At 37.5% G+C, this 22285-nt stretch overlaps 1 protein-coding gene across 2 annotated transcripts; it reads right to left on the bottom strand.

The window, feature by feature from the left end:
- Positions 1-4744: 4744 nt before the first annotated feature.
- On the bottom strand, positions 4745-21456 carry LOC136260487 (H/ACA ribonucleoprotein complex non-core subunit NAF1-like). 2 transcript variants are annotated; one of them, XM_066054225.1, is made up of 9 exons: positions 21350-21456; positions 18915-19953; positions 15857-15926; positions 13933-14026; positions 8074-8156; positions 7862-8019; positions 7647-7698; positions 5428-5492; positions 4745-5376 (listed from the first exon to the last, which is right to left on the bottom strand). In XM_066054225.1, the coding sequence occupies exons 2-9, from the start codon at positions 19922-19924 to the stop codon at positions 4812-4814; spliced, it is 2097 nt and encodes a 698-aa protein (XP_065910297.1). In that variant the 5' UTR covers positions 19925-19953; positions 21350-21456; the 3' UTR covers positions 4745-4811. The 2 variants fall into 2 exon arrangements, with proteins under 2 accessions (XP_065910297.1, XP_065910298.1); XM_066054226.1 differs by having other exon boundaries at positions 21377-21442.
- Positions 21457-22285: the final 829 nt, after the last annotated feature.

Below are 22285 nucleotides of genomic sequence, written 5' to 3'. Positions count from 1 at the left end.
ATGACAAGCCAAGAATGCGATGGAGATTAGCTGTTGTAGAGAAACTCATTAAGGGAAGGAACAATTTGGTCGTGCAGCTCATATTAGAATTTGTGTGTGTGTGTGTGTGCATGCGTGTGTGTGTGTGTGTGTGTGTGTGTGTGTGTGTGTGTGTGTGTGTGTGTGTGTGTGTGTGTGTGTGTGTGTGTGTGTGTGTGTGTGTGTGTGTGTGTGTGTGTGTTTTCTTGCTTTTTGTACGTGTTCTGGGTAGCTAATTTGGTAACTTATAATGTATATGTTTGTGTGTAATATTTTGGAGAAGCACCCTTGTGCAAGCCTAGCCTTTTGATGCCACCCCTTCCAATTTAGATAATTATTAAATGAACAAATAACTGAATAAACATTGCTTTTGTCTTTTGGCGACTAGGACTACCAGAGAACAATGCTACGAAACACCTATGGAATTATCAATGAATAGCCGGTAAAATAATCCTCATGAAAGTGCCATAAAAGTCAGCTATTTCATGGATATTTCATGGTGATATCCATGCCATCAGAGGTGGGTATATTATCTATGATACCATGAACTGAAATACTCATGAAGAGTGGAGATTTCATGGTAATTTCATGGCACTGACAAATTATTTCATGGCACAAGAAAATTTAACTTCATGGTTGCAGTGCCCATGAATCCAACACTCCTTGTATTTGGGTGGGGAAACACCCAAATACAAAACGGAAACTTGAAACCAAATACAAAAGGTCTACACTGACCACCCTGGGTGGCTGGGGAAATACGCTGAAAAGGGAAAAAACTGTGGTGTGGGTATCCCCCCCGCCAAATACAAAAGGAAAAAAGCGGTGCCGAGACTACTTGGCGACCATCTGATGATGGCTGAGTTTATTACGTCATACTGGGCGGGTAGCTACGTTACTAAAATTAACTGCTGGTAGACTAATACCACATTACACTAAAGCTATTTATAGTTCCACGGCATGGTACTATAAATACTGGCAGGTAGGACGGTATGCCCTTGAAAACCCGCCGGGATGCTCTAGTTGTGCATCATAATGGTCTAGCCAACAGTGTGGCAAGGTCTATAGGTCCCGTCTAGCAATCGGAAATCATCAAAGTTTGGACTCTTCACAGTTTAACTGATTTAAGGATTTATACAGTAGCTACGCTTCAAGAACTGATCGCCGGGAGCCGTGTTGTACATGGTCATAGACTCAACCGGTACCTAAGCAATGGGGGCACGCGTGAGCCAAGTACGAGCCGTACAATCGCGACATAATATCCCACTTTGTTAACTGACTGGGAAAGAACATACCATCATGATGAAATCGCCGGAAATCGCACCGACACTGACAAGCGGCTCGAGGGCAAACCTGGCAAGGATCATTGCAGTGTTGCTACGTCCACTGAACGCAAGGAGGTAATCACCTAGTACATAATAATCCTTGCCATTTTTATACTAGCTATAATACACTTGTTAATTTTATGCCCCACCCCCGGGGGTGGTGGGGGAATACAGGAGATTTGACGGATCGAGGTGTCAAATTCCCCACTACTGGGGCAAAATCAGTTGTCAAATCCCCACTATGTCCCCACCCCCTAGTAGGGGATTTGACAACACTTCAAGGATGACTAAGCACATATTTTATGCATGCGACTAGTAATTAACCTCATAAAATGCGATTTTATTGTTTAGAAATGCAACTACCAAAAATCAGTCAGTGAATTGGACAACTGTCAATTGCCCCAGGGATGGGGACAAGAAGCAATGTCAAATCCCCACTTGGGGTGTGGGGACGCCCGGGGGTGGGGCATGAAATTGACAAGTGCATAATGCATAGCTGTGTTCAATCAGTTTTTTGTTATGTTCAGTTTCACTGAATATATAGCCGGATAGCAACTGTACCGGCGTAAAAATTGTTTTTTATTCTAGAAACTAAAAGGATCACTAGATGACTTGTGTACAGATAAAGATTTGATAGAAATAGCCAAGCAGCTGCCCAATTGGGAGCTGACAATATCCAATGAATTGTCATATCCAGTAGCTGAAGTTAATGAGATTCGATATGATAATCCTAAATACCGTGCACAAAAGATAGACGCCTTGTTGAGGTGGAAAGAGAAAGAAGATTGCTTTGCCACATATTCAGCCCTTGCTACAATATTCAGAAATAGTGACAATGTTCACCTAGCTGAAGAGGTTGAAAAGATTGCATTAAAAGGTAAAATTTCTGCATAGTTAAATCCATGGACTATTTGTATTTAAACTGATCGTATGTACGTATGCACAAGTGAGATATCACCAGTTACATAAACCTGCATAGCCAAAAGCAAGAGTATATAATAGAAACCAAGAGTGTCAAACGGTGTATTACCCCGTGATTAATGATTGCATAAAGTAACATGGATATTTGAGTAATTGTTTGTTTACGCGAAATGGTAATTTGAAATGTGTACGTGGCAACAGGTCTTTGTTTTCCATGTTATTCAACCAAGTATTTAACAGTTTTTAGTAAGGACCCATGATAACTCCAGCTCGCTAAAACAGCGGTTGCGCAAACGAGTGTGTCGCCACGCCTTCAGGGATCCACTTGGCAGTACCAGAACTTTAACATTAGCCAATTCCCTTTAACACTATCATGTTTTCACTTGATTTAGTGGCTGAATTGGACTAAACACAGCAACCCTTAATGGCAATGAAAATGAAAAATTACTGAAATATCTGTTACTGTACGCAATCATTAATCACGGAGTAATACACCTGTTCGATACTCTTGGTTTCTATTATATGCTCTTGCCAAAAGGTAATACTGTATAAACAACTATAACTATTATATACCTTGCATGGTGGAGGGACATAATATTCATGAGTATAATATTGCATGCTTTTGCATGTTAATAAAATAATTATATACAATTTTGTACTTTTGTAGGTAAAGAGAAAGAGGATACTTACCATTACAAGAGACCCAGTGACAGTGAATTACTCCAGATAGCACCAATAATATCAACCTATTGGTCTCTGATAGGAGAAAAAGTGGGTTTATCTAGAAGTAAAATAGATGAAATCTACCATGCTGAGAAAACAGATATTGACTGTTGTAGGGCAGTACTCCACACTTGGCTCCTTATGAAACAAGATGTCACCTGGGACGACTTTTTAATGAAAATAGATTGTCACTATTTAAAAGATCAGGTCAGTCAGATCAGAAATGTGCTTAGGATGCCCACAAATAATAACACAAAGCTGCCAACTGAAGTTGATAGTAAATACTCCTCCATGATACATGAGTTATTGGACCACTTGACCAAACACCCAAAACACTTTAAAAAACTCTGCAAAGTCTGCATAAAGTTGGAAATTTTAGGTGTTATTGGACTTGATGTCCCAGATATGTATGAAGATCCTCATGCTTTCTTGTCAGCATTACAAAAAAACAAAAAGATTTCTCAGGATAATGTTTCTTGGCTGAAATATTTAGTTGAAGATCTACCAGCTTGCAGTAAAATTGTTAAATGGTATGATCAATCCATTGCAACAGCCACCAATTTAGCCACCCGAGGACAATTTAGTGATAAAGGGGGGTGCATGCAGCCATTAACATAGGGGCACCTGTTGACTGGAACTGGATGGGATAACATGGCCAGCTATATGTATAAATTTTGGGATGCTCGAACAACAAAATTGTTTGAACAAATGACCAATATTGTTTGTCAATTAGTTTAATTGGTTAGACATTTATCATTATAACTGTTAAAGACAACTGAAAGATAAACAGTGTCATTGATCAGATTAAACCATTTTAGTGGTTTAATCTGAACAATAACCACTGTTCTTCATTTCAGTTGTCTTTAAATTATAATGATAAATGTTAGTAGCCAATTAAATTGAATGACAAACAATATTGGTCATTAGATCAAACAATTTTGTTGTTCGAGCATTCCAAAATTTTTACAAATACACAGTATAGCTGGCCATCTTCCATTCAGTTGCAGTTTACAACCGTCTCTTTGTTAATAGCCATGCACACTTCCTTATTGCTAAACTACATTTTGGATGACTTGCATTTGTGTGACATTTGAATACATTCTTGTAGTACAGCAATCATTAGTGTATTTGTTACTGTATCATTTTTCTTGCATCAATTTTTGTTAAACACACATAATTGTGTTTTGTACTGAACAACACAATATTTAGAGCACTTCTGTAATGTTTCATGCATTTAATTCAATGCTGTTTTATAATATAAACACATACTTTAGTTATTGTAATGGTTTTCTTACATTATACCTGTGAAAATGATTAGGTTTTCACTAATACACTCTAAAATTGTTTTTGTAACATACTATATATCCTGATACTACTGCAGTATGTACTTCAAACATAGTTATGTCTTGTACACGAGTTGAATACAGAATGTTTTTTCATCTGAGGAACACATATTCAAACATCTACACATCATCATCCTTCTACTGCAATGATGCTGCACACAAATACAAGGCAAATTTAACAACCTGTATAATTATTAAACACAATAAAAATTGGTATGTCATGATTTGTGGCTAACGCTAATTTGTTTCAGACAAAGCAAAAATTAAGTATTTCTATTTAGATCATTCCATAATGTGTACACATGAGTTCACTGCCATTTTCTTTCCAGCTAAGAGTGCAACTAAACAACTTAAGTAGTCAAAGTGGCAATCTGAGTTAAGGTTTACCATTTTAGAGTTTCGTTTCATGACAGTAAGTATAATGATACACATGCGATGTGCATGCTGTATAAATAAAGAAATCACACACGCTGTAAAGATTATATTATACAAAGGAGTTGGTGTTAGGATTTGTTTCAGAAATTGTTGGTAACATTGAATGAGACGAAGAGTATGACTGAGCTCCCGATTGAGGTGGTTGTGACGCAGGCAGTAATCCTTGGCTAGCTGCTTGTGGATATTGATGTGGAACAGGTTGAAGTGGTATCCCTGGAGGATAGGCCATTGCTTGGGGAGGTGGTGGTACAGGACATGGTTGCATTGGTGGAGGGTAGGGTGGATAATACAGAGATGATGGCACTGCATTTACTTGATTGATTTGCCCAGTGTGAAATGTACCAGTTGGGTTGGAAGGGAAGGATGGTGATGGCATGTTACCAAGCTGTTGTGGTGGTGGCAGATAATAAGGTGGTTGAGGAATAGCTTGGCTGGCTAGCTGGGTCCTTCCTTGCTGGTCAATAGCACTTAGAAAATATTTTTGCAAATGTGGATCACTTGTGTAACTCTTTGATGATGCAATAGCCTGAGATGCTTGACTATCCACACGATGTGTGCTCTTGTGTGAGTGCTTCTTTTTTCTTGGCCCTTGATGAGAAGCAGCTGGAGGCATCCTACAAATGTATGCACATACTAACCTAGATAACACTACAACTAGAAATTACCTTTGTTTCCTGCCTTCCTTCTTTGCCACAGCTACTTCATTCTCATCATCAGAATAGTCCAAGAACTGATTGGAAAATAAAATGAAAAATATAGTTAAATATTCAGAGAGTGATCATGTCAATAATTATTAGGTGATCTACTCACACCTACGACGTAAATATGTGATACAGAAATAACTGATTAAGGCCTACCAACTTTATTCGTGACATTAGCTACACTATGACTGACATGCACACAAAGATGGAAAAACATGCACATTAACAATACAGTTTTTTGACTGATTCATACAAAAATAACACTCATTTCTACACGATTGTCTCATATAGCATTATTAGTACATATGTAACACTTTCACACCTCAGATCAAAGGAATTCCAGAGGATACATTTAACATGTATACCCGTTTACAATTAAATGCACACCAGTGTACATTGAGATGTATCCCAGGAAGTGGTTACACTTAAAAAAGCAAGCCACTTTCATCAAAGCAAGAATAGCCCTATTGTGGATGAGGTATAGTGGTACCACCCTGTTTGTTTCATAAAGGTTCAGACTGAAACTGATTGTGGGAATAAATCAATGCTTACATGACTATTATCATGAACTGGAGTCTTGCCGCAAGAAGCACTCAGATAAAGGCGTTTCAGTACACTTGCCATTCTACAAGTTGGGAAACATTAGTGAGAATTAGTCTTCTAACACATTCACAAGCATTTCGGCAATACGGACAGTGGTGTATCTAGACTTTCCCTATTGGTAGGGCACAGCTAGGGCACTGTATATGCTGCTGAAGGCAGGGGCATTCCCCCCCAGAAAAAAATTGAATTTCAATAGCTGCAAAATGGCATCTGAGGCCATTTCAGCAACAAAAACATGCTTTTAGATTTTTCATGAAGTAGTTTAGCTATACTTAACCTGTTCAGATTGTACAGTAACACTAAAAACATTAGAACAAGACAACACTACACCTATATAGGGACCAGTCTATTTAGCTTTTTTTTCCACCTATTTTTCTTTCCAGCAATTCCTTTATTTTTCACCTATTATGCTCAATATTTTGCTCAAGAATTATAAATTTTGCTCAGCACTGATCTTTGTTAATTGAATATTTCCAAGTGCAAAGCTACAGTTTCGCCTTAAAGTTCTATTAGAGTATCTCAATCAGCACTTCCTTCTAACATGTAAAGCAAGAAGCTAGCTAATATTGCTTAACATGTGTGACTGTTTAATTAGGGCATCTCTATTGTTCCTGTAACAATTAGCTATGCATTGTCGATATTTTAGCACGTCTGACTGTTCTATTAGAGTATCTCGATCTTTTGTGCAATTTTTATATCCACTTCACAAAAATTATACCTATTATGCCAGCATTTAGTTCATTGCTTTTACCCACCCATTATGCCAAAAATCAACGCATCCCTATACCTATACCTGATAAAATCTTACAAAGAACTATAGATATGAACTACAAGAACACTAGGAAGACATGTCCTTATCAGGTAATAAATAAACAAGTAATTTAATCACGTGCTCAATTGATGGGCATTAATTTGAATCGTTGTAATTATTGGCTTCGTGACAGCTCAATACTAATAAATTGGTGAGTAAGTTAATAGAATAACTAGTTTCACTTGTTATATAATGCAATGACCCATGAAAAGTTGGTGATTGTGGGGTTTAGTAGTCTTCAGTTTGGTAGGGCACTAGCCAAATTTAGCAGGGCCTAGGCCCTACAAAGCCCTGCCGTAGATACGCCACTAAATACGGACCACACCTACATTACAGATAACACGAGTTAACCACTCTACAACTAAGCTTAGTAACCCTTTAAGCCTTTAGTATATAGTTCTTAAACATTACGATAGTGTTAAAACACTTGCCGAGATCTACCCAACTCTACTTTTTCATGATATCCTAAGGACTTGTCCATTCAAACAGACACGTAGCTACAACAATACATGCTTCCTAGCCATAATCAATCTTTCAGGCATGCATATAAGGAATCCGTTGGTTACACTCGTATTGGTATGGGTGATTACTCACTCGGCATAGGCTATTAACCTGAAACAGAAGTGTTACATATTAGCTATAACATGGGCATTTGCATGGGACTTGCCTGATATGTATGCCCACAGCTCTTGGACTTTGGGCATACATATCAGGCAAATCCCTCATGCCCATGTTACAACTATGTATTTCATATCATAATTATAAGCACCTGAGCTGGTGGTTCCTCATCGTTTAGCCATGATGCATCTGATCCTTTCTGTCTACAAAAAAGGACAGAAAAAAAAACATTCATTCATACAACATGACTACCACACAAAAATAGCAACATAACCACTCATATCCAACAATACGGAGTTTGCAATAAAGGAAATACCGCACATTTACATATTATAACTATGGTGTACAGACACACTGAGTACGTACTTCTCAATGTGATTAGGAAATACATAATATGTCAGGTTGGAATCATTGCTAACAAAGAACACTTTACTTCCCACAGCATAGGACAATTCCTTTTCATCATTTCTGTGGATCCTTATAGAGTAGTATGGATGAGCCACAGGTCCGAAAACTTCAAACACCTGAAAAACATGGCTGTGTATGTGCTTTAACAATGTCATACAAGTAGCACTTACCTTTCCAAGTGGACTGTGATCTTCAAGCCAAAAGACAGTATCAACGTTAACCACCCTTAGCTTGGAATTGTGTGCTACAACAACTAAACAAAACAAAACTATTAAGGAGGTACATATGTATAACATAAATGTAACACACCCATGAGGTTTGTATCTGATTTGTAAACACAATGCCCAAGGGTTGCAGTCCAGAGGACAGAGTGTTTACAAATCACATACAAACCAAAATGGGTATGTTAGTACTGCTTAATAACATGGGGTGTGCCCATGAGGTTTGTATCTGATTTGTAAACACAATGCCCAAGGGTTGCAGGCCAGAGGACAGAGTGTTTACAAATCACATACAAACCAAAATGGGTATGTTAGTACTGCTTAATAACATGGGGTGTGCACTGATCAAATCCACTCATTTGTAACACAGAAGGAGCAAACATTTGGTGAGCACAGTGTCCAAGGAATGATGTTACCTCTACTAATACAATAGTAATTACATAGTTTCACATGAACCACGTCAATGCCAATTCAGCCCAGTAATCAGAGCATAAGTGTTTTGGGTATTCTTTGGGGACTAATGTATGTAGTTATGTAATAATCTTCAGTTAGCTTAAAGGGATAGTGCAGCACTAGCAAAACCACTAACTTTGATGATTTCACCGGGCCAGTGAAATAATGCAACTCATGAAAGTAAACAGAAATACGCGGAAACTCACATTGCAAGTGTACGTAATGGACATGAGTAGAGTAGCTAATGGGCAAGGTTAATACTACATTAACAGGGTACACATTAAGGTGCCACAGAAATGGTAACGTGTTCTTCAACTCTCACCTCATGTGACCTTCTCTCAAATGATGAATTAAATATGTGGATCAGTTTACGATTGTTTTCCATTCTTCTCCCTTCATATCAGCTATGTTAGCCATTTTTTATTGCTATAGTGTAGTTACTCCACCATAAACACACATTACAATTAAACTTCTGTTTTCGGTTTACGTACACAACATGCATTATATCATTGTCATCAATAAATGGCTTCGCATTTTACAATAGGTTTTGGTTGTGTAATAATTAATTTATTATAATTATCAGATATCAGATTTTGTAATTCATGAAATTTTCGTAATTCTTCAATTACGTTGCTATGCACTACTATGGAAGCACTTGTTAAACAAACCGCTTTTAACAACATATTACGCACAGAAGTATCTTCTAAACTGTTTTATAGTTTAACTATCGTGTTTTTTCCACAAATTCTCTTGACAAAGCCTCAAAGCCGCTCTTCACTTTCATTCGCGTACGTAGGTGATATGTCCCCTTAAAGGAAGGCTATTCTTGGTAGTCTGTGAGGCCTGTACCATAGTTGTTAAACGCCTGTAAAGCCTGAAGGGAAGATAAATACAAAGTCTGAGAAGAGTGCCACACCACTATTTCAGACCGCTGAAAAGAAACCACCTCAGAACAAAGTTTACCTGTGCGGAAGTTTAATACAGCTTCATTTCACTTTACTTTTCGCATAAAAGTTGCTTTGACCATTAACAATTTTGCTCACATGGGTGCATACGGACAAACATACGTAGATAGATAGGTAGATAGGTACACACACACTTTATGAAAATAATTTCAGTAAACCAGGTGCACACCCACAGCCAGCCTTGGCCGGCTGCAGGTGTGTGCCTGGTTTAAAAAGAACAAAGGGCTAAAAAGTACGTAGTTAAACAAAGAGAAATTTAATTCCTATACTTCAGTCTATATCCATGACTGAATTAGGGATTAAATGTCCACTAGCATATCTGCAAGTTCTCTTGTTTCACTACCCTTTTAGCTTTTCCCTTGATCCACAACTTTTTTTTCTTTGATCCATTATCCAACTTAAAATTTCTACAACTTGTAATTATGACTAATGAACCAGCGCATACCACACCAAAAGAAAGAATGGTGCCAGGCATGCCATAAAATTAATTTGCATCTGAATGTACGTCCCAATTATTGCCAAGCTGTCATTAAACTGGTTTTAGGGTGATATTCTTGGTCAGACCTTCATGATCCCTATCATATAGTACTATCATACTGTATGATACCATAAGTAAATACAAATACACATACATGTAGCGACACTACAGCTTCCTATTGCTGCAGATGTACAAGTAATTTGAGAATGTAACTTGAGATCTTGTAAACATGTCACTATGTAGTTGTCAATGACATGTGATAAGGATCAAGAGAGCATACCTACGAAAAGTTTATGGACATGATATTTGTTTGAATAGCATTATTAATATAATAGTACTTTATAGTAGGGACCACTCCCTCCCAAGAATACAACACCCCCTAAAATGCTTCCACTAAAAATTTATTTTAATTATAATAAGAGTCTTGGTGTATCTAACATCAAATCTAGTGTGAAAATTCTTACAAACTGTTATATCCAATATTTGATTTGCTTACCTGCCAGTCTGCCTGACCACAATCAATAGGTAAATGATGTATTGTTTATCTTCAAATCCACTCTGATTGTCATCAGACAGAATGGCAGGCAGGCAGGCAAGGAGACCAAAAATTGGGCACAACCTCGTTAACTTCATAGACCATACATTTTGGCACTCATAAATGACTATTCCTTAGAAAGCTGTTCATAAATTCCTACCCATCAAAAATACTGTCAATGCTATGCCACTTAGCATTATTGTATCAACTTTGGTACATGCTTGAGATGTTAAGCACCATATGGGTAAGTGATTGTGTGTTGGCGTGTGTGTAGTAGTAGTAGTAGTGCTCAGCATTATTGCAGTATATCTGGTATAGTTAGCTTCTTATTGTAGCTATTGCATTATTTCTTTGGCCTAATATGAAGTGGCATACATCCCAAAAACCAAAGAATGTAGTTCAGTACAAGTAGCTTTGTTTAGGGTATGGTTTCTGGTCACTGCTAAGCCATCAACATATTGAGTAACTAAACAGCAAAGGCTGGGTTACCCCTTTGACAACCGTAACCCTATATTTAGGCTTTGACGCATGCCTCTATACAACTTCTCAGGTATTAATGACAGAAAGGTCCCACAGCCACCACGTTACTTACCATGAACTTCCCAACAAAATGGCACCATGCATGCATCGAAGAATTTGAGTAAAACACCATTCACCATACCACTTAGAAAAGAGCCTTCTTCCTCAAATGTCCGCCATGGCTGTACACTGTTCACTAATCAAGGCGTACCTTCGCCATACTTAATGCTATGGCCTTAAACTAAGCGCCATTAGAATCCTCGTGCGCTACTGAATTAAGTGGTATACAATAGATCACATGATGTTTAAATGGATGCTTGTATCAATAAAACGCCATCTAGTTCCAGTGAAGACGATGTCTGTCATTCATTGCTTCGTATCAAAAGTACTCTTTAGTGTTGTTTAAAACTGTTTACATGTTCTTGTAGTGCTTGAAATAAAGTTTTATTTCATGTACCGTATAGAGGGAAATTTTGGCGGGGGAAAACTTTGGTGAATTTGGCGATTTGCTACAAATTCGCCAAAGTTTAACCTGCCAACTACTCGTAGCGCTTGAGAATAGCATCTATATAGCTATAGATTGAACTCATATTCGCCACCAAAGTTTATTTCACCAAATACAACTTAGCTTGCTATTTGCCAAAGTTTACCTCCGCCAAAGTTTCCCTCTATACGGTATAAGAATATCCCGTTGTGCAGTAATAGAAGCCTGACGCTCTGCCTACAGCACACTCTTATACATTATTTCATATTCAAAATTAATTCCGTCTACAAAGGGTTAAAAGCAAGCCTACAGTGGTATTTCTATACACCGCTGCTCAAAGACTGTCACATTATGACAACCAGTTATGTAAATTTATCATGATAAACGGTATTACTGGTATATCGCCAAGCACTAGTGTGTGTGTGTCATTTGTATGTACCATTGCTTACCACCTAGTGTAGGGCAGCTTAAACAACATAGCAGAACAAATAGTGTTCAGTCTTTTATTAATGTCACTGGCATTCTTCTGTATCCGATTGGATAGGGACTCAAACTTGCTCGGTGCCTATTTCATATAGTAACCCTTGTACTTCATAGCAACCCTTGTACTTCAAAAAACACACTAGTCGAGTGCTAAAAATGTACTTCACAAAATATGTGCAATCAGAATTATCATGATGTATTAGGTAGGGTGACTGCTTTATTAGAGTATCTTGACTTCTATGCTGATTTCGGAGATATCCTATGTGATCATGTATAAGAATCTCGGTCGACATTTTTTTGGTTTTTGTGTTCTTTTTTTTGTAAAACAGCTATCTATGTATTTAGTGCAGGAACTTGCTTTAAGCAAATGATTCAGAAGTAGAGATTCAAAGTAGATATATGAATGATGATATCACAACATAGCAATGTGGGAAAATCCCTACTTTGTACATTCAGAAAACACACTAGTTTGTTTATTATAGCATGATAGCTATGATACACTCATGTGACTGTTTTTAAATTAAAATATCACACCTGGCGTTATATTAGGGTGACTGCTATATTAAAGTATCTTGACCTTGCTGCTGATCTCAAGCAAGCCTCTGGCAAAGGTATCCCAATATGATAGACCATTAAGGGTATAGTCACTGTGCTGTTTTGTTTTTAAACCAGGCGCACACCTAGTTTACTGAAATTGTTTTCGTAAAAGTGTGTGTGTGTACCTATCTACCTATCTATGTTTGTCTGTACGCACCCACGTGAGCAAAATCATTTAATAATGGTTAAAGCAGCTTTTACGTAAGAAGTAAAAGTGAAATGAAGTCTGTATTAAACTTCTGCACAGGTGAACTTTGCTCTGAGGTGGTTTCTTTTCGACGGACTGAAATATGGGTGTGGCGACTTTCCTCAGACTACCTTCCTCTTGAGGTTTTCAGGCATTTAGCAACTGAAAAACAACGGTGCAGGCCTCGTACACTACCAGGAATAGCCTATCGCTTCAAGTTGAAAGGGGGCGTATCCCTTACGTACGCGAACGAAAATGAAGAGCAGCTTTGAGGCTTTGTCGAGAGAATTTGTGGGAAAAAACACGTTAGTCAAACTATAAAACAGTTTAGAAGATACTTCTGTGCGTAATATGTTGGTAAAAGCGGTTTGTTTAACAAACGCTTCCGAATAACGAATATTTCATGAATTAAAAAATATGAGAATTAATACAAGAATTAGCGAATAATGTTATTACACAACCCAAAATTACCCTATTGTAAAGTAGTAATACATAGTTGGTCAATTCATAGTAGCATAGATGAGTTAGCTAGCTGCATGACGCCTGGTTTTTAGAAGTAGCACAACATCAACTTGTTTGTTTTTTTTTGTTTTTTTTTGTAAGGAAATGATCATTATAAGTGTGGCTAGATCAATAAGGGGAATGGTTGCCATGTTCTGTTTTCTCTATCGAATCATTTTATAATTATTCTTCAAATGATTTGGGGGGCTCTATATATACGCCCTGTACACCTGTAAGGAAATGTCAATATACACCTCTATGTGGTTTCTTTGTATAAAGATGACGACTAGAAACATTGCAGGTAAAAAGCACGACAAAGAGGACAGATGCACATGCCATTTGTGAGTTTGTTACTATGACGTAAAATGGTGGTTGCACAAGGGCCTACAATAGTGGTCCCAGGTATAGGAATACAGAGATAGCTCTAAAAACACAGGATAAGTAATCCCAAGAGTTATGCAAACACAAATCAACCTGGAATCTAATTATGTTAAAGATTAAAGACTGTTCAGTAAAAATCATACAAACCCCAGCCTATGCAACAACTAGCTCATTGTGCAAAGTCTAGTATAAATTCAGTTATGTCACACATTTTCAAGTACATACCAATTTGTTTCACAATGCTGTGCACCCATCCGATCAACTCCAGCTGAGCATCTTCGGGTAATACTACATCCAGTGGTAGTATGGGAAGTAAATCCTAAAGGAAATCAAATTGAGCAGAACATAACATTTGTACGCGTGCAACGCTCTGTATACAAAGAGCCACACTGTGTACTATATTCTAAGTCTGACCTTTTTGACCCAACCTTAAAACAAGTAGGGCTTTTATTTGAGACTAGGTGTTTATGTTGTATAGGTCAGAGTGACACCCACCATTTAATCAGATGTCAAATACAAATAATTTAGTGATGCAGAATGTGCTACTGACTGGAGCCACTGACAGTGATACACATATGCATGCTATTCATGTGAGTATACTTTGCCACTATATACAATTTTAGAATCTAAATTTTTTTATGAAGAGAGTTATGGGCATATATGTATGATTGGAATATGAAACTTATAGTTAAATGAGTGGCTCCAAATCTAGAAACCAGCCCCAACATGAACCGCAAGGTACGTAACAAGCCATGTGACACATCAGAAAAAGACGGTGTGTATGTTTGTTTGTGTGTGTGTGTGTGTGTGTGTGTGTGTGTGTGTGTGTGTGTGTGTGTGTGTGTATGTGTGTGTGTGTGTGTGTGTGTGTGTGTGTGTACGCACACATGTTGCTTGTAACTACGAAGCTAGTGTCATCATTTACTACAAATAGGTTGAAGGAAATTACGTTACTTGACAGTACTCCCTTCAGACACATTTCCTCATAACAGAATTCAGGTAATTAAACCACCTGCAGTACCATCATCTATATGTGATGCAGAAATCCTAGCTGGCAAGTAAATCTGAACTGTCATGGTCAACCTCGAAAAAACAACTGCATTACAAGACAAACGTTAACAATTCTTTGAAAACAAAGTTAAAGGGTTAAAGATAACACATGAAGCCAAATATGTAGCTGGAAAGATACACTCCACAAAACCAGAAGAACCTTTCAGACATTGATAAAAAGGAGACCATCATGGATTTTGACAGATTGATGACAAGTGACTCAAACAAAGGCCTAAGTACAAGACTACTGATTACTTTGGGAAACATATACAACTTCAGAATTATTTTGAAGTAATTTATACCACAAAATAGAAACTGAAACATCAACTTGTCATGGAAGATCAGAGAATGCAGAGTTAGTATAACATGGCCAGACCGGATTTTTCTCCCTTTTTTCCCTGCCAATCACCAGGAAAAGAAGCAGTCTGGCCAAGCAAGACTAATGTAGAGCTACCGTAACTTGAGCAGCCAAACATCCCAAGCTGTTTTTGCCAAAGTATCACAGATTAATTGTCGTAGATAATCACTGTCGAATGGAAACTGGAAAGTGATGAATTTAGAGAGTCAGTGCTTTGGCACTTTTAAGTGTCAGTTCAGAAGAAGCAATTACAGACAATGTTGTTAAAGAAATGATACAAGATTGTGATACAGACTGCCCATCTCATATATACCAAACAGAGACTCCAACAATACTCAGCCCCACGCCTATTGCTAGATAGAGAAAGTTAAAGAGTTATAAAATTATTCATTGCTCACAAAGAAAGTTTCTGCAGCAGATGTTCATTGCTAACCTCAAACTGTAGCTTTGACTCTGCAATATAGTCAATACATTCTAAAGGGCAAAAAGTAACTCCCTTACTATTTCAAGGAAAAATGAAACCATATGTATTAAGATTTTATGACTGTATGTCCCTTCTCTAATGATTCAGTTTTCTAAGAAAACGAACTTTCTCAGAAACATCCATCATAACAATGCCAATTCAATTAAGCACCACTTCCTATCAGTTGCTATGAAGCCCTACTGCTTTTGAAATGTTGATAAACAGAACCTAATTTGTCAAATACCAAACAGAGATATGTTGACAATGTACATACATACCTGTGGTAAAATTTCATTCTTCGTACGTGGGATGACTTGCTGTTGCTTCTTTGGAGTCTCATCTCCATCACTGTAGCAACAAATACCATAACAATGTGTACACAGGTATGTATGTATGTAATACCATGTACGCACATATGCGTAGTAATACATGTCTCAAACAGGCCACTCCAATATCACAGAGAATTGCACTATACAAAAACCATTTTATGTACAGTAATATCTGTAGTACGTACCAGAGGCAGTTCTAGAAAATTTGCTGACTGGTTTCCAACTCAAAATCATCAGGGACGAGATCCATTCTGAGACATTTAGTTACAGCTACTTCAGTTAAGTAATGAATAAAAATTACCCTTCGATAATTATACTTAACACGTTCAAGGCTCTCAAGAAGCATTTTTGTGCTGGAGAGAAGCAGTTTATGTAGTTTGATCACTAGAAGTTACTATCTTTTAGTAATATGCCTCATTTTAGACTTCAATTTTACTTGCTGTTTTAATTTTTTATTTTTTTTTGATTTATAAAGCTGACTGGTTTCCGGAAACCAGTGAAAAAACCCCCTTAGAACCATGCCTGGTACATACTACACTGTAGTACTAATACTAATCCTTGCTTAAAATAACTCTAGCATTGTGGCTATCTTTTACATTAAAGATACCATGCTTCAAAAACTTGGTTTTGACTACAACTTAGTTTACTATGCAGTATGTCTGCAATATGCATGGCTCATGTGATCTCAGGTGATCCAATTTAGTCACGTGATGTCAAAATGACATCATCATTCGGCAATTCCTAAATTTCATCATTGATCACATAAGCCAAAACAAGATGCAGTACAATATCTGCAATAAAATAGTTCTAGTGAACCTTTCATAATGAGTCTATGCTATGAAAATTAGGAAATTTTACACTGTGAGCAAAACTGAAAGTTCTCTGCTATAAAATATTTATATAGTAACATATTGTCAAGAGTTTATAATATTAAAGGGGAGGAGAGTATTCTACTTCAGTATAGCCGGTACAAACATGAATCATGAAGTTATGATGCAATACCTATAGTCACTTTTAATGTGTTAGTTGGTCAGGCTTTTGCTCAGCCTATAGCCAGAGGAGGTTGGACGTAGGGATGGGCGGTATTGTTTTTTTTGAAGAACGGTATGGTACCTTGGTATCACTAAATACCTTTTGTATTGTGCACTTTTTAAAAACCTGGGTAAGCTATGATTTACACTTATACCCACATTGTGCTAGTAGTGAAAGTTTCTTTTAAAGGAACAAATGAAATGACAATTGTACCACAAAGTAAGGTTTGAATATCTCAAAAGGTAAATGATTGTGTTTGTCTTGTCCACAGCATAAACACATGGCTTGTATGGGGCTTGACTTCATGTGTAGCCACCACTAAACCACCAAAAATTTAATTAATACATTAAATTCGGTATTCGGTATTTTTAGAAAGCCACAACAGTATCTGAATAATACCTTTTTACCTAAATACCTCCCAACCCTAGTTAGACGTGTTCTAAGCGCCACATAAATATATTGCTCTTAATTGCATTCTTTCCTCTGGTATTTCATGTGACCCTCAATAGTCATAGTACAAATTTGAAAAACAATGAGGTTGACTGGGGTTGATTAGATATTCGGATGGTGCTTCACGTAAGCTTCAAGGTGATGTACTTTGTTTTGTAAAAGTGCTTGGTGACTAGGGTGAAATTAATAAGTTGCGGTTTGGGGTGTAGAACTTCTCCAGAATTGTCACGTAGATATTCTATAATCAGAACAATAATACTTTACCAAATTAAACTGAGATCGATGTATAAACCTCTTCAATAAAATGAGTTTTGCATAATTTGTTTTAGGGGCGCTTAAATCGCGTCCAACCTCCTCTGGCCTATAGCTACAAAGATTGTTGTAGGGTAGCTTCTATAAGCAAACCATTGGAGGTATCATCAACACTCAAAGTATTAAAGTCATGTCCTAGAGAAACCAGTGTTTTACTGAAATTCTTCATGCTATTTCATCATAACTTATGATTCTTGTTAGTACAGGCTATACTGAAGTAGGATACTCTCCTCCCTATAATATTATGAACTCTTGATATTGTTTTATTTTACATACAACTGGCTACAGGATGCCTACTGGTATGCACCTGGTTTCCTGAATAAAACATTGTAATGTAGATGTATAAATGTACAAATTTTGAAAAATGAAATTTTACAGACTTGCAATTGTTATCAATATTAGTTCTACACTACATAAAACAGGTAACCTGAATGAAAAACAAAATATTAAACTCCTAAAATTTGTTGATGCACAAAAATATGTCCAATACTCACATGATCAAACACTTCATGTAGTACGAAGCAAATGGAAGGCTACATTAGATCCTGTATTATATTTCTGCATGGGTAAGCTTTGCATGTGGTGTAGTAAGTTTCAGAAGGCTTTATGAATCGTTTCTCAATTAGCTTTTTAACAACTGAAACACAATGTAGTTAGCCTTGTAGACTACAGATCCATTTAAGTGGAGGCTTTGCATGGAGAATATTTGCATGAAAAATGAATTGAAAAAGATATAATGATAGCACAAAACAATAAAAACCAGTTGACAAGATACTCCTGTACAGTTATGATTTAAAGGTCAAAATACTCCAATACAGCATTCATATAATTCTCCAACAGCAACTATTGGTTACTCTAATAGAACAGTCACTTTTATGACAGTGAAGCTAGTTTAAAACCTGTGTTCTAAGCTTCCTGGGTCTATATCTATTATGCACATTTTAGTTATTAATGCCTGCATGATTTAGTGAGCTGAATAGGAACATCTTCCTAAGGATGGGCTAGTACAACACAGAAGGGTCATACAGTGCCTCGTAGATGCAAGTGACCACCTAAACTCCCAACTGGACTTCACCACTTAAAGCAAAACATGACCTTAAGCCTAAACCACATTCCAAATAATACACTAGACTGGAGCATAGTGACACAAAAATGCATACACACTCACTACATGCAAGCACACACCCACACGCACACAGACTACACACATTACCCTAGTTCATCATCAGAGCCGCTACTACTACTACTGTCACTACTATCACTGGATACAGCCACCTTCTTCATTGACTGCTCCACCTCAGATGTATCCATAGCAACAGCATCAGGAGCAGTAGCAATTTTGTTACCTGCGGTAGCTCCCAGTTCCTCGTCTTCTGATTCGTCACTGCTAGAAGATGACTCATCACTGTCACCATAAGATTGAGCTATCCTTCCCAGTGCTGATCCACCTGTAGCTGGCTTGACTACAATATCATTCACAGCAGCTATACTGCTACTAACAAGTGGTGCTGGCTTTGTGGAATCATGGTTATTGCTGCTCCCTCCACTGGTTCCAGAAGCAAGTGATTTGAGGAAAGAATCAATTTCTGCCATCTCAGCAGCTACTTTGCTAGAATCATAGGTTGACATTTTTGCTTTGGTAGCAGCTGGTGCTTGGAAAGGAACGTAACTCAAGTTTTTCTGCTCTGTTTTGACCATTGAAGAATCAAGCTTGAGAGAATTTGTGGGAATAGCACCAGTGGAAGAGCCAACAGTTAGCTTAGGTTCAGTTACAACTGATGTTGAGGTAGTCATTGATAAAGATGAGTTTATTGGAGTAGAGTTAACATCTACTGTATCACTACTTACAGGTATTGTCTTACAACTAGAGTCCTGTGGAAGTGTAGAATTAGCAACAGTATTTATGGGAGCTGCATCAGCTATTATTGCACTATTCTTTCCATCCATAGCACTTGCGGATAAAGATACGTCTACACTTGTAGCAGCAAATGTGGACACAGATGATGGTGGTTGAGTGTTACAGCTTGTAGTGACCAATGTGGTAGAGTCTTCACTGACAGTTGGTAAACTAGCACTATTGTAACTACACAGTAAAGTTGCGAGCTCATGACTACTCTTGTCAGCACTCTCATCGGCATTAGAAGAACTAATGATTTCTTTGTTAACTGTCACTAAGTTATCATCCTTTTCACAAGAGTCACCTGTCACTCCTGAATGATCCATTATTTTATCAAGTTAAAAGCCAGTGGCAGCTAAACAGAATAACAGAACTCATAAAAGTACAGAAACTCAGACAAAACGTGTTTGTATATATCAATACAGCAACACCATTGTAATCTTAACCTAATTGTAACCAAATATTGTTTCTTTAACATCAACAAGTAGGCTATTGTCCATATATGAGTTTGTTGTAGAAGCTTTCCTAAAATGGATGTTGAAAACCCCACATACAAAGTACAAGCCAAACTGTGAACAAGTCATTAATTGTCATAAATATATATAAAATTGAAGGATGTTTCTTTAATTGCGTATTCAATTATACCAATGGCTAAACAGGTGCAGTATACATTTCTCACATATTCTTTTGACAGTTCAACCTGTTTATTTTAAGCTGAAAATATTCCCATTTAGAACAAAAGATTAACTAATTCATGCAAATAATTTAATAATGAAACCTGCATCCATAATAACATCATACACCATTGACCTCATTTTGATAGTAAAACCACCAACTCAGCAGTAAACAGGACATAGTATATAATATTAATATTGAATTGGTTGCTGTCTCAGTTATGTATCATGTCATTGCAGAGTACAAGAACAATTGGTAATGCTTTCTGTTAGTTAACCGTCTATAATATTTTCTTAATTTGGAGTAGCATTGATTTTGAGCACCATTAACAACTCTCGGCTAGTACTACTGTAAGTTCTATCAACAGGCTGGGTTTAAAGTCATGCACTAATCTTATGCCCAGACCGCTTTTTTTTCTTTCGTGTGGGGTGGAGGGGTCTGGTGGACCTCTGTGCAGCAACTTTTGGGGATCGTTGATTAGTTGTGGTGAATAGCAAAGGCCTGTTAACAAAGCAAGAATGGGAAAACTGCATGGTCATGTTAGTTTGACAAGTCTGCAGGGCAACACAGCATTTCCCATTCTCACTTTGTTATCAGGTCTTTGCCATTCATCGTCACCAATCAACAATTCCCAAAAGTTGTATATCTGGAGAACCACCAGATCCTTTTTTTCTCCGCTTCCACACAGAAAAAAACAGTGGCCTGGGCACGAGACTGGTCATGCACTCCCTATGGTGTGATTGAACACTATCAGCTTACTGCACAGCTCAGCAGTATTATGGGGTATGGGGACTCGAGAAGGCGACTCATCTCAAGTGTGGCGAAAGTGCAGTTCGGTGCACCGCGAAAGCTTCTAAGTGGATGAAAGAACACTTGCAAACTACTCACCACTGTGTGGTAATACACTCCATACACTTAAAATGACGGCTTTCCAAGAAGGAAAGTCAAACTAGTCAGCAAAATCATGGCTGCCTCTAAAATCTGTGACAAAATGCACTCGGTGTATGACAAAGACAAAACACGCTTGGCCAATGCAACCCAAAAACAATCAGTACAACACACAGCACACAACTTACATCAACAACTCAAAACAACAAGCGCACCTCGCACGCGTACAATGGCTACAACACCTCTGTGAAAATATTCATCAACATTCTAAATAATGATCTTTATTCTAATAAACAATCACCAACATGACAAGCATCACGTGATATACAGCCACACAGGCAATGCAAGCTATAAGCTTGATATTATATACATAAACTTTTTCCTTGCCACACCCACTCTTGGGGCATAGCCCCGTGAATGGCAGTGGGTGTCCGAGGACTCACCTCACATTATTGTTGTTGTAACACACAATTTTCATCAATAAAATGATGGTCTTTCCCTATATTAGGTGGTCATGCTTGAAATGTTCATGATCAGTTCTCATCCCTATAACTAACCCTAGCCATGCACCCATATGTACTCAAATACGCAGACGGGATCTGGGCATATTACAGTAGCTATTAGCTTCTACACCTACAAGGTCAAAAGTGTGTCCTGCCAGCAGCTAGTTGGCATGATGTTGTCAATTGCAAGTAACAGTCACACATACAAAAAGAAATAATGAGGATGACTCTCCAACCCAATTCTGTTCAATGCTATGTATACAGTATAGCCACATATAGGATACTAACCTATGGCCAGTTGCTACAATTTTAGCCGTAATTGACAGTCAACTATTTCACATTACAGTTAAATAATTGTGACCGAATTTGACAAAACAATTAAGGCTTCCACACACATCCACTTTTATGCCTTTGAAGTACCATAACTCAATGTAGGAGTATGCTATTAGTTTCAAATTTTGACCTGGTATTGTACTATGCTATGGAAGGATGTTGTGAAAATGTTAGGCCAATAGCTTACTGAGTAGTCAAGTTACAGCTGGTTAAAGTCAGAAAATTGGATGTGTGTGGAAGCTTTGTTTTGTCAAATTCGGTCACAATTATATACAAATTACTTGACTG

This window comes from Dysidea avara, chromosome 7 (genome assembly GCF_963678975.1).
Source record: "Dysidea avara chromosome 7, odDysAvar1.4, whole genome shotgun sequence".
NCBI lineage: Eukaryota > Metazoa > Porifera > Demospongiae > Dictyoceratida > Dysideidae > Dysidea > Dysidea avara.
The sequence above is the reverse complement of the archived record's forward strand: the minus strand, read 5'-3'. Positions and strand labels throughout refer to the sequence as shown.

Coding starts and splice junctions, on each gene's coding strand:
- LOC136260487 (XM_066054225.1), bottom strand. CDS start 19,924: ATGGATCATTCAGGAGTGACAGGTGACTCTTGTGAAAAGGATGATAAC. Junction 8,020..8,073: donor ATCACAGTCCACTTGGAAAG/GTAAGTGCTACT, acceptor CATGTTTTTCAG/GTGTTTGAAGTTTTCGGACC. Junction 5,377..5,427: donor AAGGAAGGCAGGAAACAAAG/GTAATTTCTAGT, acceptor ATACATTTGTAG/GATGCCTCCAGCTGCTTCTC.